A 17582-nucleotide genomic window follows, 5' to 3' on the forward strand; every position below is an offset into this window, starting at 1 on the left:
CAGCTTCATCGGATATCCGATGAAAAAATCCATTGGATTTTATTCCATCAGAAATCCGATCATGTGTACGAGGCTTTAGTGTCAAGAAGATCTTGGCAGTTAACAGGCAATCCAGACACAGAAGTGTGCGCAAGGCCACTAGTGCCAGACGGGCTATTTAAATTATACTTACACACAGGAACTTTGCTGTCTGCTCTACAGCGATGCTGTGTATTCCTTGATATCTGAACATGTTCCTGTGTATTACCCAGCTTGCCTCTTACCATCCGAGCTATCTGCCTGCATCTGACTCTGGCCTGTCTTGACGTTACTTCTGCCTGCTCCCCTGGTCCTTCTGCTGCCTGCCTGATACCGACCCGGCTTGTTCCAGTGACCCTGCTTCTGCCTCTGCCTTGTTCTTATACTTCTGTCTGTGTATGACCTGGCTTGTCTGACCCTCCTGAATTCCTGTCCAGTGGGAATCTCCTCGCAGTCTGCTGCTTCAGTCTGTTCCAGTCTGCTGTTCCAGTTCCAGCCTGCTGCACCTGTTTGCTGCTTCAGTCTTTTCCAGTTCCAGTCTGCTGTTCCAGTTCCAGCCTGCTGCACCTGTCGGCTGCTCCAGTCTGTTCTAGGTTCCAGTCTGCTGCTCCAGTCTGATCCAGTTCCAGTCTTCTGACCTCCCTGTACAGTGCCACCTGGAATTCCGGACTGTCCTTTTTCTATTCATCCTGACATGCACTTGAGCTTCTCAACACTCCTGTGTCTCCTGTTCACTCTACCAGGGGCCTCAATTCGGAGGCGTAAGAGAAAACTTCCTCTGCAGTTTGGGCTCATCTCCTAAGTATGTGACAATTAGGCATTTAGCAAGCAAATACTTTCAATGCACCATTTCAACCAGGTGCGGTAGATCACCATCTGTTGTATCCAGGGTTGTATCTCTGTGTGCCTGCCCTATATGAATCAGACATTTAGATGTTATTTTGAACTGATTCTAGGATACTTATGCTGTTCTAAGCAGACGTTCCCATAAAACATTGTAGGAATGCATCGTAACATTGCCATATTATTATTAAACTGGATCCTGATTTGAAAAGAACATCTGAAATATTATACAGTGGCAAGATTACCGTGTTTTCTGCAGTAATTAGCAATAAAATGTGATCTGATCTTCATCTAAGTCACAACAATAGACAAACACAATGTGCTTAAACTGATAACACACAAACAATTCAAATGTATTGTGTCTTTACTGAACCCATTAACCAGATACTTGCCATATATTCCTGCAGCTCCTTTAATGTTACTGTAGGCCTCATGACCAGTTTTAAAGGTGGAAAAAATTCTGAAATGATTTATCTTTTTCTCTTTTTAATACATCACAGAAACCTGACATTTTAACAGGGGTGTGTAGACTTTTTATATACACTGTATATTCTCTTTTGGGGCCATATTTGATATTGCTTTTCCCCATACGGACAAGGGTTTATTCTTACCAAAGGTGTAAATAAGCTTCAAAATAAGCCCTTACTGACCTCTGTAGCTGCAGACACAATGGGGTATTTTGTTTATAATGTTCAGAACAAATGCACTAAAGGTTGTAGTAGGTTTCTCAACCTGTTTTTTGTTTACTTTAGAAACCAGGAAGACTGATGTTATGGTGCCCACCTGTTAAGGCACATAGTCTAAGTATTAGTTGATTTTTGCCAGAGCCCTTGATGGTGGAAATAGGCCGCAAACCTTAGTGGCCCCCGGTTTACTTTGCAGCAAACTGGCACCAGGTTGTGCCTCCCAGGATCACTCCATCAAGGGCTCTCTGGAACAAGAAGGCTAAGGTGCAGAGGTGTTTACGAGGCAGTAGTAAGGTCCAGAAAGAGGCAATTTTACGGTGGCAGACAAGAGGAGTCAGACCCAGGCAGAGGCTGCGCCAGTCGAGAGAGTAGTCAGGTCCAGGCTGAGGTCTAGACAGACTGCAAGCAAGTGAATAGTCAGGTCAATTCAGGTTAGCAACTGTCAGGTTAATATTATAGCACTTTTGTTCTCAGGAGAGTGTGGACAGAGAGTGTAAAAGCAAGGAGTGGCATGAGTGCCGTAGCAGCTGGCTGGTGATGTCTACTCTGTAGGTGGGTAGAGCTGGTAGTCACTGTCCTCGGAACAGGATGTAAGAGCAGCTTGGCACCAGAGCGTGGGACAGAAGCAGAATCAGGAGACGAGCAGCAGTCAGCGGCAACCGGGTAGTGAGGTACCAAATCGGCAGGAAAAGCAGGTCCAGAAGATAGACAGGGGCAGTAACAGCCTGGCAATGCGGTACAAAGTCAGCAGGCAGATCCAGTAAACATGCCAGGGTCGGGATACTAAGTAACAGAGCTAGAGCACAAGCAGAGGCAAAGTCCAAAGGCAAGCCGGGTAATACACGAGCAAACAGAAACAAAAGATCAGGTCTTGGGAAGTCGGGAACAAGCTGAAGACCACCCAGCGACTGTTCACAGTGATAGAGCAGTTTAAATAGGCCACTGGGCACCAAGTGCTAATTGGTATGTGCACATGTGTGTATTGATCCATGCATGCACACAAATACTTGCGCTATGAACTGGCACTGCAAAAATGACATTGGTCTTCCGCTTATAAATATTAGCATGTGTGCAATGTGCACGAGCATGAGCATGTATCCGTACTGGCCTTTTGGTGGTAGAGATCCGGTTTACCTTACAATAAGACACAGCACTAGCCACTTCAAAGGCTCTGGTAGTCTTGGAGTTAGTGCAAGTCCTAAGAATCTTAAAAAAATGGACAGATATCCTTTGAGGAATTCTGTAAGACTCAACTGGGATCCTACAAATCCTGCATGACCCAGCAGGGATTCTGCTAATACTGCAACAGCTGAAAAATCCCTGCTGTGGTAGAGAGCAGGGGGGATATAAGCTATAATGTCAGTGCTTCTGCTATGGACTTTGAGTATGAATTACTCCACAGTGCCTGCAGCTACAGAGGTCATTTACTGATTGTTTAGAATATGTCAGTGCTTGAATGTCCATAGCTTGGTCAAGGGTTCTCTTTGAAAAACAACCTTGTTTTAATTTTCTGTCTTAAATTTTGTGTATAGTTTTTACCCTGTCTCTTTCCATCACTCTGCTAGCTTTGTATGGGGGGAACCTTCTTGTACTAGGGCATATTTATCACTCGGGTCAATAGAAAGAACTGAGAATAGCCTTTTCAGCCAAGCACAATCTGCTATAATTAGATCTTAATGAGAGCAGTGTGTATTGTACTTTATACTCTCGTTATGCTTTTCACAGCACAGCTTAGGTCTCAGTTTGAAGAATTCTATTCATATGTTAAATTATAAACTGAACTTGAGAAGGTAGAAGAGCTGTTAGTGTGCTGATTATTATTCTTCCACATTTCTAACATTATTGTACTGCACTACATTAGCCTGCACATCTAAAGATTCTTTAAGCATCATGAAATAGAATATGACAAATAGGAGATTATAAAATGCAGAGCAAGTAGCAAATGTTTTATCTTGCATAGAGCAAGGTCACTAAATTCAGGGAGAAAGGTACGCACAGAATGTCATCACAATATGAAAAGTCTGTAATTTTAGATAATGTTTACTAGTGAATACAGTATCTTTCGTGAGTAACATTTGGAGATTGGCAGCTTAGGACTCCAGAGTTATTACCTCTTAATCTTTTATTGCTAATTAAAGGATAATGGTTCATGTTTTCAATGTTTTTTAGCATGTAAAAGACAACTTGATACAATCATCTCATCCATGTGTGTTAAGGTTTAAAAAAAAACTTGGCTCTATGTATAGTCTGTAATTATATTTGTACATGGGGCAGTCATATTTTTTTCTTTATTTAAAATGGAAGAAAAGCCCCCCCCCCCATACACACACATACACACACACACACACACATATCCTGCCTATCCTGTATAAACAAAATGTATGCACTTGCATATTTTTAATGTGCTGCCGTCCATACATGTGATACCACAGCTTCAGCTCCCTTGTATCTGTGAGAGGTTTCTGAATCCCATTGGGCAGCGTCATGACTCCTGGAATTCACAGCCAGTGTAAGGGAGTGCTTGACAATGGCTGTGAATTCAACCTCCACCTCTTCTTATTTGGGGAGGACATGGGGTGTCGCATCCTCAGCTCTGAGGGGCTCATTCTGGGACCAGTAGTCCTTCACTTTTGGGGGTCACACCCTCCAAAAGTGAAAAACTAAAAGTCCCAGCATGAAACCCCCCCCTAATTCTATTGGTCTCTAGGCTCTAAATATGCAATGACTGTGCCTGGCCCCTTTATAAAGACACTGCACACACTGTTCCAATTTTGCCTGTGCCCAGCCTCACCTTAGACTTTAGTTCCCTTCTTCCTTCAGAGAATGTCTGCGGCCAGGAGAAGATAGAGGAGCCGGGCAGACTGTGGAGACTACTCTGCACAGAGGAAGAGGAAGTTACATCCTCCTCTGCTTTGAATTCTGGGGCCACCTTAGCCTCCCTCTGCATTAGGGTGGGGAGTCGGGCTGTGATGTCACTGGTTGCTAAACACCAGGCGGCTCCAGCAACCAGTGGCCAGTAGAGCCTCAGCCAGCAGTGGAGGCGGAGCCAGCAATACGGCTGGGTTCCTGAACTAAAGCAGCTCTCAGTCTAGTCTATCTGCACCTCTGCGGTGGCCTATTTTCTGGGCATGAGATCAGCGGCCCAGTCTGCCCCTGTTCCCTGCATTCCTCGATGAGCGGACTGCTCGCTAGGTGCCACCCACCTGTAAAATGCCGCTGGAGGCAGACACGCCCCTGGATGGCACAGTTGTGTAAACTCTGGTGCCTGTTCAGTTTACAAATGTCTGACATAGATCAACCTCTGCTGCTACCTCTCATATTGTGATTGATAGCAGCAGCCACAAGGCTTCACTTCCTGATTCCCTTACCGAAGATGGTGGTGGCAGCATCCGTGAGCCGAGGGATAGATCTGTTTTGGGTGCCGACATTGCGGGCACCCTGGACAGGTAAGTGTCCTTATTTTAAAAGTTAGCAGCTGTGGTATTTGTAGTTGCTGACTTTAAAAATCGCTTTAAATTGTCTTTCAGAATTGTTTTAATAAAAAAACAGAGCACATGTAAAGATTATAATACTATAGCCTCTGGTCTGCTGAAATATTTGTGTCAAATGTATACACATCACAAAGATCTGAAATCATTTTATCTCTATAGAAACTGCATATTAAAACTGACAAAATTGCTTCTATCAGCAGTTTAATGGAATCATCTAAGGCGTTCTTTAGTGTTCTTTATATAGGATATGCATGTGCTACGTGGGCTAAACGTGACAGACATTACAGTTTTATATTCAGCTTTGCGTTTTTCAACACAGATATGTTGTGCTTCCTAAAGGAAACTTTAATAGTCTTGAATCAATTTCATTATGGGTTTGGGTTTTTAAAGATTTCAGATCCACATTTTATATCTTTTTAATTATTTTCATAAAATATTTAATTTCACAAATGAAAATGTAACATTTTGAATTTTATAAAGGGATTGATTTTTATAAAGGGACTGTAAAGCAGTAGATTTTTATCTTGGCAATTGTCTCCAACCAAATCTCTATCTGGCCCTATTTGACCAAGCAGGCAGGGAGGGGGTTTAACACATTCAGCTGTAAAATGAGCTTTAAAATTTAGCTCTGTAAACAGCCTGAAATAGTAAATTTAGCTGACTAAGAAATAGAAAAGAAAATATATACAGTATATACAATATCGACCACGAGTAGCGGGGGCATGGCTATGGGGAGGCGGCAGATTCGAACAAGAGAACCTCTGGATATGATGCTGAGCATGTGCACTCAACCCCTTTGGTCGACCATGGCATTGGCCTGTTCTGAGTGGAACCTGTCCTGTTAAACAACTGTTTAGTCTTGGCCACTGTGCTGCAGCTCAGTTTCAGGGTCTTGGCAATCTTATAGCCTAGGCCATCTTTATGTAAAGCAACAATTATTTTTTTCAGATCCTCAGAGAGTTCGTTGCCATGAGGTGCCATGCTGAACTTCCAATGACCAATATGAGAGAGTGAGAGCGATGACACCAAAGTTAACACACCTGCTCCCCGTTCACACCTGAGACCTTGTTACACTAACGAGTCACATGAAACCAGGGAGGGAAAATGGCTAATTGGGCCCAATTTAGGGATGTACTCACTTTTGTTGCCATTTATGGCTCTATGTTGAGTTATTTTGAGGGGACATCAAATATACACTGTTATATAAGCTGTACAATCACTACTTTACATTGTAGCAAAGTGTAACATAAAAAGATGTAATAAAATATTTACAAAATTGTGAGGGGTGTACTCACTTTTGTGAGATACTGTACATACTGTGTGTCTGAATATGTCTTGACACTATCCTCATAAAATCCTCTGTACAGCTGCCTTCAGACTTTAAAGGGGAGGGAGAACATGAGCATGGCCATATCAGTGTGCTGCTGTTACTTCATTGTCAAAGAAACTGTGTTAGTCTGCAGAGAGTTCAAGGACCAGACTGTTTTGTCTGGCAGGGGTGTTTGGCTTACAGAACTGTCTGATCAGATTTACTAATCCATTGACAGGTAGAATAGTTGATATATTTGTATTGCAATTGTTCATTAAGCTGCTTGGACAAAGACAATGTTGGCTAGATTAGTCAAAGAGAATAATAGGATATGAGAATAGCATTTTCAAAAATGAAGTAGAACCAATCAATATTTGTATTAACTAATAGAGGACAGGAAAGATAAGAAAGAATATACAGAAGGGAGAGTAGGTGAAAAGGTAAGACCTGTCAAGCCTACAAAATTAAAGTATAAGAGACTTTGATTTGAAGCTGACTATGAGCATGCTCTCTTGGACCCGAATTGACATCTTATAACTGCTTTTAGAGTCACATAGGCTAAGATCCCTGGGAATCATCTGGGTATTTCAATGGGAGTTTCACTTTTATTAAAAAGCAGATACATGTGTCTTTGTGAACCCAGAACAAGTACTGAAGATGTCTGCTTGGATTTTCACTAATTAACTGTTTGGATGTAGCTTTGAAGTAGATCTGAGGGATCTGCAAGACAGAGGGCTGTTTGGATTTTTATACTGCGATTTTGCTCTTGCCTTGGGGATACATTAAAATCAATAGCTATTTAAGGCTGAATCATGTGGAAAAATCAAAGCGGCTTCAAGTCTTCTAGTAGCCCTTATTATCTTTAGATTGAGTACTTTTTAGGGTACAGTGGGATACAGGGCGGTTTGGAGATGTGGGGCACAGAGTAAAATTGTGAAGCAAACTGTGCTACAAGCAGTGAATAATTGTATTATAATGCATGTAAACTATAACAATAAATGTATCTTCCCTCGAGGTCTGTTAAATTTACAATTGAAAGCATTTTGTTACGTTTGAATGACAAATGGGAAAAAAATTATTGTTGCTGTTCATACAGCCAAAAAACTTGTTAGCTGATAACTTCCTTTGCTCTTTTCCTTTGTAGTCAGCAGTAGCGACCCATCCATTAGGGGCGCACAGGCACCACCCCCGATCCATGTGTCCGGCCCCCTGATCTACATACCGGGTGCCGGAACCATGGATTCGAATTGGGGGGTGATTAGAGCCAGATGCTCTAATATGCTTTAAAAAAGGGTGGGCTCAGAGCACAGAGCCCTGCGCTCCGAGCCCACCCAGTTGTGTGAATGAATGAATATTCGCTATTGCCACACTAATCCTCCTCTTGGAAAATCAGGAAGCGGGTTGTGAGACTCGTCACCCGATTGGCTGAAAGGACTGGCGATCCTAATGGATGCCTGGTGCCTAGGAAGAGGACACAGGAGCTGCCCGCTACTGGCAACCCACCACCTAGATGGGGAAAGTGCCGGACTGACCGTCAGACAGCAATCGGACGGATGGGGGGTCTAGTGCCACCGTCCCCCAAAAAAGAAACACCAGCCGCCACTGGTAATCAGTTATCACTTAGTATTGTTTGCAGTTCTCTGTCCATTGACTACAAAACACCTCCCTCTATGTTATGGAGAGGGGGAGTTGTTCTATAGTCCTAACTCACTCACTTCCTAGAGAGACAGTGTTTCTCCTCTTAGGCACAGTAGTGTTGTGATCCTAGAAAAATACGTGTTTTCCTGACAGAATCCCTTCCCTCTCAATCACCCCCCCCCCTTTCACCCCCGCATTTTCTTCCCTTATTGAAATCCCCTCACTCCATCACCTCTCCCTTGTCCTGCATCACTGCTCTTTTTCACCTCCAATACCTCATCACTGGTATGTTTTTCATTTTTCAATCACCATTCTTCACCCTCATTCACTTATTTTAACTTGCTCTCTCCTCATCGGTCACTCACATTCTATGGTTGTCACCATCTTACTTGCCTTACCACTGGCATGTCTTCCATCTCTTATCACTATTCCCCTGTTCATTCACCTACACTTGCCCCTATCCCAATGGTCATTCATATCAATTGCCTTATAATACTTCATCTTATTTTATTTCATTCACTTGGATAGTTAGTCCATCATTTGGCATGTCCCCGCCTGCCCGCTGCAGGGGACCCCCTTTTTGTGGCGCCCAGTGTCCCAGGTCTAATGCCCTGTACAATCGGATATCTGATGGAATCTAATCCAAAGGGTTTTTTCGGCGGATGTCCGATGAAGCTGACTTTCATCGGTCTTGACTACACACCATCCAACGCGGTAACGTAAAACACTACGACGTGCTGAGAAAAATTAAGTTTAATGCTTCCGAGCATGCGTCAACTTGATTCTGAGCATGCATGGATTTTTCTCCGATGGAGTTCAACACAGACGATCGTTTTTCTTCTATCAGTTTTTTATCCATAGGAAAATTTTAAAACATGTTCTATTTTTTTTCACCGATGGATAACAAAACGTTTTCATCAGACAAACCAATCGTGTGTACAGGGCTTTATAGGGGCTCTAGGTAAGAAGCTAGGGTTTCTTCCCCCAATATATAATTTGTTTGTTTTTGTGCATGAGACTGTATTTTTGATCTATTCACTGTATAGTTCTCTGATTATATTATTAATTGATTGCAGACATTCTCCTGATGAAGGGGTAATTGACCGCAAAACTAGTAGAGATGCCCTTCGTGACCCATGTCCCACTGTGGTGGAAGAAACTCATACTAATGTCTTCATAAGTCACGTGTGTTTGCATACATGGTGAATCGTTTCGAAAGCCTTATGCCTTGTACACACGGACGGACTTTTGACCATACAAAAGTCTGCCGTGAAAGAAAGAGAACGGGTTCTCTATCTATCTTTTGTTCTTGGAAAGTCCGGCCGTGTGTACGAGGCATAAAATTAATTTATCCATTTGCATGCTCTTGCTCTGTAGTTATTACATTTAGCTGATGGTCTAGGATTAAATGAGCTATGGTATTAATCAGGTAACATTATTAGAAGTGCTTATAACATCACACAAAACATGTATGATCACAATACAAGCATCCATTGTGGTAACTGAGAACCATAATGTGGTTGCTGTGGGAAATTTCCAGAGCCTTCTTTGAGCATATAGTTGTATAGAATGTTTATGCATAATTACTGCAGTTGCTTACGAATAAATTAACAAATTCTAACATTCTTTTAATCATAAATCTTGTTTACTTTACAGCTGATGTAAAATTATCTTCAGGATTAGATTGAGGGAAAAGGAAATGCCTGTTTTAAGACTCTCCTTCCCTATGGGGCTGTTGTGGCAGTTAACCGCTTGCCGACCAGCGCACAACGATATAGGTTGGCACAATGGCACGGCTGTGCAAATGGGCATTCCCTTTAAGGTCCCCCCCCCATTTCTCCCTTTAGGGCATCCTTAAAGCATAGGCAAGTGTCAAGGCTCCCCACTCACATGTAAATACACATGATGAGAACTTTGAGAGGTCAGCTGATTGGTTGGAGTGAATTTTTTCCTCCTGGAAAATTCTAGAACAACTTGAGGGGCTATATAAAGGGGGTCCGGACCCCAGTATTTCACTCACCTCAGAAGGAAGCTCTGTGGTGCTCCTCTCCCTCCCGCCCCTGTTTATGTCACTGCCTATTATTATGTGGCTGGGTCACCTTTCATTTACAAAGGGGGACTTATGTTAACTAAGTTTTCAGCTTGAGTTTTATGACTGAGCTAATAGTGTTATGTCAAGTCTAAGTGTTGAATGTTTGGAAAGATTTAAAAAATAGCTATGCATTTTATAGCTTGAGTCGTAGTGACCGAGCCTTTTCTTTAAATAATAACTTAGAATATGTTATATTTTGAATGCTAAATAAGGTGTTTTTATTTAAGCCAAGTTTACTTCCAAAAGTTGTATGGTTTTATTAATTTAATTTAGATACTGCCTGCAGTCCCATAGATTCTTTATTATCATATTTAATACAATGATACTTAAAGGGGTTGTAAAGGAAATTATTTGTTTCCCTAAATAGCTTCCTTTAACTTAGTGCAGTCCTCCTTCACTTACCTCATCCTTCGATTTTGCTTTTAAATGTCCTTATTTCTTCTGAGAAATCATCACTTCCTGTTCTTCTGTCTGTAACTACACGCAGTAATGCAAGGCTTTCTCCCTGGTGTGGAGAAAGCCTCTTGAGGGGGGAGGGGGCGTGCAGGCAAGTCAGGACACTTTCTACTTTGCAGATAGAGAAAGGAGCTGTGTGTTAGTGGGTGTCCTGACACTCCTGCTCGCCCCCTCCCCCCTCAAGTGGGTCTATCTATTAGATAAATAAAGAGAACACATTACTGCCCAGCTATCACAAAGGGATGTTGTTAATTCTTTGTGATAGCAATAAAGTTAAATCAAAAAAATTTAAAGAAACCGTGTAAAAAAAAAAATGTAATAAAATAAATAGCTAGATGTGCCTGCATATGTAACATGAACTTCAGAGTCAGAGCAATAGTTCTAGCACAAGACCTCCTGTTTAACTCTATATAGGTAACTTGTAAAGGCTTTTAAAGTGTTACCTATCAAAAATTGAATGTACCATAGTTTGTTGCCATTTAAACGGCGATATGTTCGATAGCTATTTACTTAGGCATAACATCATCTTTTATATTTTTCCATTTAATTGGGTCTTTTTTGTGCACTAAAATTCATTAACCACCTCAATACAGAGCACTTAAACCCCCTTCCCGCCCAAGCCATTTTTCAGCTTTCAGCGCTGTCACACTTTGAATGAAAAATGCGTGGTCATGCTACACTGCAACCATGTGAAATTGTTATAGTTTTCCTCACACAAATAGAGCTTTCTTTTGGTGGTATTTAATCACTCCTAGTTTTTTTTTATTTCTCCAAAAAAGTTTGTCAGTAAATTTTGCAAATAAGTAATTTTTCTCCTTCACTATTGGGTGCTGATGAGGTGGCCCTGATGGGCACTGATAGGCTGCACTGATAGGTGCTGATGATGTGGCACTTATGGGCACTGATGAGGTGGCACTGATGAGGCAGCACGAATATGCCGCACTTATGGGCACTGATAGGTGGCACTGGTATGTGGTACTGATGAGCACTGATGGGCAGCACTGATGGGTGGCACTGGTGGGCACTGGGCACTGGGCACAGATAGGCAGCACTGGTGGCCACAGATAGGCGACATCAATAGGGGGCACTGATGGGTGGCATTGATGGGCAGCAGTGTCGAGCATTGATGGACAGCAGTGATAGCCAGCACTGACTGGCATGACTATTGGCCAATGATTGCTGGCACTTGTGGGCACTGAAAGCTGGCACTTGTGGGCATTGATTGCTGGCAGGGGTTGGCAATAATTGCTGGCACTGGTTGGCACTTAATTGTAATGAGGGCACCAATACAATTACAACCTAAAGAAAGTAAATGAGCAACTGTTTTCGATAATAAATGTTTTTATTAAAACAAGCCATTCCCAATATAGTACATCTAAACAAATATACTCAACTGCTTTAGGTGTTAGCCTGAACTATGCCCTCTCTCTTTGACCACACATGCAATCTGTTCAAATTGTACTGCCTTTATCTCTGCAACATTTTAAGAATTCCCAACTTTTTAATAAATTATACCACAAAGCTTCAAATTTACTAATTTGTTATCTCTCTTCTCGACTATTGCAACTCCCTTCTTGTTGGCCTACCTCTACCCAGGCTGCTCCCCCCCCCCTTCAGTCTTTAATGAAGGCTGCTGCCAGACTCATCCACCTATCCAACCACACAGTGTCCACCAACTTTTCCTACCAATGCCTCCACTGGTTTCCTCTCACCTAACATACAAAATTCCAAACATACAAAGCCATCCATATGCATTCAATCAGCCTCATCTCGAAATATCACTGTCCTTTTTGCTCTTCCCAAAACCTCCTAAGGAAGTCATGTGTTCCCTGTGACATAAGGTGTAGGAGAGGGGCTTGATGACATCATGACGATCATAGTTCGGATTAGTGGTTACTAGACCAGGGAATGCTGGTTTACATATTCTGACTGTATGTTATCTTAATGCTGGCAATAACTGGTGCACTTTAGTACATCTTAATGTAAGTGTATTTCTGCAATAGGTAGTGGGAAATAAATTGTTTTAAACATAAGGTACTATTTTGTCAATTTTTTTCCTGAGCAGAGGAGAGAGCTGGAGAGTGACTATGATAGTAAAATATATAATAATGGTGAGGAAGAAGTGAAGAAAAACAGAGTCCAAATAAGTGGGATACAAGCTCTTTATGACCCTGAATGTACTGTAAAGTCATGTGCTCCAGGTGAGAGCACATCCGGTGGTGGCACAGTTAATGGTGGTACAGTTACAAGCATGGATGGGTATCTTCCTTTTAAGAATATCAATATGTCAAGAAGAAAGGATAACTGAAGAAATTGTTTATAAAAGTGGACATTTGATTTATTCACAATTATTGATAATATTGGACCTTTGATGTATTCACCATATTGCAGAAATAAATAATGCACTCTTAAATTGTTTTAAGGATATGTTTATGCATTGTTGAATATAGCCTGCGTACCATATATCCATGTCTATCATTTTGGACTTAGATGTTCCCATTTGGTTGCACAAAGCAACCAAATGTTATTTTTTAGTCACCTGTTGTGATCATTATGGGATTGCCTTTCTATGACTTGACTTCATTTTTGGTGCTTTACAAATATAGAGGAATAAAAATACCGCCATCTGAAATAGAACCTGAGGTTGAGTGAGCAAAGCCGATGACCTTGGTGGAACAGCCTTGGCAGATGAAACTGCAAAAGCTGTAAAAGTTGATAAGTTTTCCTACTCACATTACTTTTTATAAATTAGCTGCCTAATAGCAAAGCAAAGATATAAGCATAGGACACTCCACCCGTTTTATACAAACTGAGGAGTAAGAAGTGTCTTTATTGTCTAGTGCAGCCAGTTGTATTTGAGCTGCCGTATTTCTACTGTAAGAAAGGGGACTTACCTTGCTCATTTTGTACATTTAGTTATTGGCAATTTTGATATTACTTTGCTAAAAATGAGGAGTTGCCTGTAACTTGAAAACCATTTTACCTTTTTGGCACACCTGAAAAGCGCTTAGTATTCTAAGCAAAGATAAATAGTACAATACCAGCTCAGAACAACTCAGCAATCATTGCTTACTGTAGACTGCAGTTCATTACATTCTGGAGAAGGTCAGGATTCCCGGCAGATGAGCTGAGCGAGATCATAGAATTGTGTTTCAGAGCTATCAGTGAACAGAGCTACATAGGGCCTGGGACATGAATAAAATGTTTCCCTTTTAATACTTTGTGGAACATAATGTGCATTTTGACAGCTTTCTGCATTGTTTTATATCCTTAACTGAGTCACAGATACCTCAAGCCAATACTAACACATAGTGGACCTCCTTTGACAAGCACATTGCCTCAGTGGTGCCATTCCATAGCTCAAGTTCTGACCAGTCCAAAGGCGTATGCAGTAAGTAATGTGAATGTGTGTAAATTAAACAAAAGCATAGAAAAAATGTGACATTTTAATGAAAGTGGCCAATGAATTATCTGTATTACCTATAAAAAAAAATACCTCCTTTTATTCTTTTTTTTTTATTTAACCTCTTCAGCCCCAGAATATTTTACAAACACAAATCCTGTGCGTGCGCTCGTGCATGGCCAGCGATGATCTGCAGCAGTATATCTGCGTGAGCCGGTCGGGAACCGGTTATAAAGGACCAGAACTGTGGGAACTGTCTAAAATTGACAGGAGCAGCATTGCCTGTGTGTAGGGGGGCTTCTGATTGGATGGGTGTGCAAGTCCCTACCCCCACGTTTTCTAGGATAGAACAACCTACCTGCTTGTAGCACTTGATTTCCTCTACTGTATATTGTACACATCTCCTTGCCATTAGCATTTATATTTAAGAAAAATAAATGTCCACACAAAAGATATAGTTTCTGCACTTTACTGTTTTTTCTCCTGAAGATCACATTGACACATCACATGACAAAGACATATTATCTGGGATTGCTTGCCATTAATTTGCCAATCACACATATAGTGGATGTACCGTAGCAATCATTATGTGAAAGCAGCACATTAAACAGCACTCCTCAGCCATCTTCCCTTTCGCATAGTCTCTCTCCTTGGGAGCATCACAGTGTTGAGACCCATGTTCATGCATGCTATATCTGCAGCATTCTGCTGTACTTAAACAGAGATTCTCAAGGTGAAGCATCCTGCTCTGTCGAGATTCACAAGGCGCCTTCTGTAGTAAACCAATCTCTCCTTCCAAGTTAAAGAATTAAAACAAACAGAGATAAAACAAAGTGTAAAAGCAATCCACTGGAAAATGCACCAGGGTCAGACTGTGATTGGTATTCTCAAACTTGTAAATCATCTTGATCAGTTTAGATTCCAAACATGGGCAATCCACTTGCCTACCTCTACTAGTAGGTATCTGTTGCCCATATCTTGGAATTTGGATGGGTTTTACAACAGATGAGTTTGGAATTGTATAGAGTTTCAATAACCCCATGATAATACTTCTCTGAGAATCCAGCTACTTTTTACTGGATGCCCATGCCTTCATCGCTCACTCCATGTTTTCCATTTACTCTTACTAAGTTAAATGTAATAGGAATTGTTTTTGTACTGTATATATTTGTGCATTTTGTTTTTTTCTGAACCTGTTTCTAAGACATATGAAATTGTGCCTAAACAGGAAGGACTAAAAGAAGAGGATACGGACTGCATCGTTAACCATGATGAACTGACAGCAGCGTATGAAGATACATCATCATCCAGTATGCCTCACTTTGCAGAGCAGGGAAAAGAACAGCCAAGTCCTGCAGAGAGCAGAGATAATGTACAGGATGTGGACCTCGGACTTGGGGGATTTGAATTTTCACAGGATCGAAGGTCTAAGCAAGCTCAGATAGACTTCCCAGTGGGGAACATACAGATCTAATGTGTAGTATTAAAGGAAACCTGCTCTGAGCAGTTTGTTAAAGCAGAACTCCAGGCTTAGACAGTAAAACAAATGAATTGGAAACAACCCAAAAACAAATGTAATTACATATATAATTCTATTAACTTTACATGTATCTATTGTCCCAGCTGAATGATCTACAAATTAGAAGTGCAGGTAACCCAACACATGATTGACATCTGTCAATAAACACATCTACAATTCGAACATCTGTGATATGCTCTTGCTGAGTTTAAGAATCCCCCTATTCACAGTCAATTCAGTTCCAAACATCAAGTCAGTCATAGAGTTGGGCAGAGAGAACACTGGGCACAGCCAGCTTAATCAGGAGATGCTTATTAATTGCATCATCTGTTGTTAAAACTGGCTGCTGTTTAGAGACCTTATTGTACCTAAATTATTTTCAGAGTGGAGAAATGAACAAAGGATAATTTAAAAAAATGGACTCACAATATATGGTGTTTAGATGAACCGATCCGCCCTATAGGCTCACTATGCAAGCCGCTTAGGGCCCCGCAAAGCTGCGGAGGGCCCCCCAAATTACTAGAGGCCCCGCCTGGTGAGCAGTAATTTTTTGCCCCTCACCCCACTTCTCAACTCGCTGGCTGCATGGGAGAAGAGACGCTTCTCAATGTAAGATGTCATTTCCGACAACAGAAACAGAACATCCTCTTCCCCATGCTTCTCAACTTTAATCTTTATGGTGACATGTCACTGTCGGCAGCCCCCCCCCCCGCTTCTCAACTTTAATGTGACATGTAATTTTGCTTAGGGCCCCAGAGGGGTCAGGATCGGCACTGAGATGAACTATATGGCCATGGTAATTTATACATTTCATTACTGACATTTCTTTTTTTCCTACAAACATTGCCTTAGAATCTCAAAATAACTCTAGTGATATTGCTGGTTTCCAAAATGTCTAGTAGGCCTTATTATGACTCCTTTAACCAAGTGCCTGGTCTCTGGTGAATGTATACACTTCTGTTTCATAAACATTCAGCTCCAATATGAGTGCCTCAGAAGAGTGCCTTGGGAATGTCATTGGCTTCCTGTGAATGAGGTGACTACAGACTTTTTCCCAGTTGCGTGTGTCTTTTGATTGTATGGTAATGGCAAGTGCCGTACACACTAGTACTACCAAACATATCAGTTTTAAAAATTTGGATGAAATTTAGTTCTTGTTTTAACTTGTTTTAAAAATGATCATTTACAGCTTTAACTTTAAATACAACACAGTTGCTCTTGTTTTCTGCACACATTGCTGCTTCATATTTGTTTCTCATTTTTCGAAAATGTAATACAGCGATCTGAAGTAAGGACCTATGATTTTACCCCCGACTTGTCTAATATGCATGCTATTTCCAGGTCAGTGATATGGAACGTACTGAAACCACAGAGTCAGCATAACACACAGCATACATACTTGCACTTTATAGCAGATTGTCCTCTTGTTTTCTTCCAGTGATGATAGCTCTGTGTTCTCCATTGCTTTTGCCATTTTTTCTGATTTTTCTTCATTCTTTTGCCTTTCTGCTTCAGTGATGGCAGTGTCCAGTGATGATGCTTCCATTTATGTGTGATGAAATTGCATTATCCCAGCACCCCGCTCCATTCTTGGCATTTTACATAATGTGCACGCATTGCTGGAAATATACACGTGTAAAAAATTTTTAATAGAGCATTTTTTCCATTGCCTCTTCTACCACCTAGCAATTTACATTTTCAGTTTGAGTTCTGTTTGAACAGCTAAACAGTTGTGTCTATAGTGCTCTCATGATAGCTTTTATGCTTGCAAGACCCAAATCTGAACAAAAACATAAAAAAAAGTGAGTTGATTTATATGGGCCACTGAAGAAACTTCATGTGTTGCAGTAATGACCATTGTTTGGTTGTGTTTTGATATGTTTTTAAAGATCTATAGATAAATCATTACATAACTATACTTGATATATATAAAAAAAAAAGAGTAATGCTGCGCTGTCAAATTCAAACAATATGTGAATATCAAAAGCAATTTAAGCAGCAACTTTCCTGTGAGATACAAATAATAAAAGTAACAGATAATTGTGAACATATTGGAACAAAGAAGTCCACTGGGTGACAAGAAATCCAATGAATCCCTCAGTGCTTTGACCTTTCACCAGAACGTGA

At 41.1% G+C, this 17582-nt stretch overlaps 1 protein-coding gene across 1 annotated transcript in view; it reads left to right on the forward strand.

Annotated features, from left to right (window-relative positions):
- The window catches only part of SLC9A9 (solute carrier family 9 member A9), an 876572-nt gene extending 860934 nt beyond the window's left edge, over positions 1 to 15638 (forward strand). The window contains exons 15-16 of the mRNA XM_040349109.1: positions 13819 to 13924; positions 15165 to 15638. Coding sequence (XP_040205043.1) covers positions 13819 to 13924; positions 15165 to 15410 — 352 coding nt within the window. The 3' untranslated portion in view covers positions 15411 to 15638. The remainder of the gene's footprint in view (positions 1 to 13818; positions 13925 to 15164) is intronic.
- The last annotated feature ends 1944 nt before the right edge of the window (positions 15639 to 17582 follow it).

This window comes from Rana temporaria, chromosome 4 (genome assembly GCF_905171775.1).
Source record: "Rana temporaria chromosome 4, aRanTem1.1, whole genome shotgun sequence".
NCBI classification, from domain to species: Eukaryota; Metazoa; Chordata; class Amphibia; order Anura; family Ranidae; genus Rana; species Rana temporaria.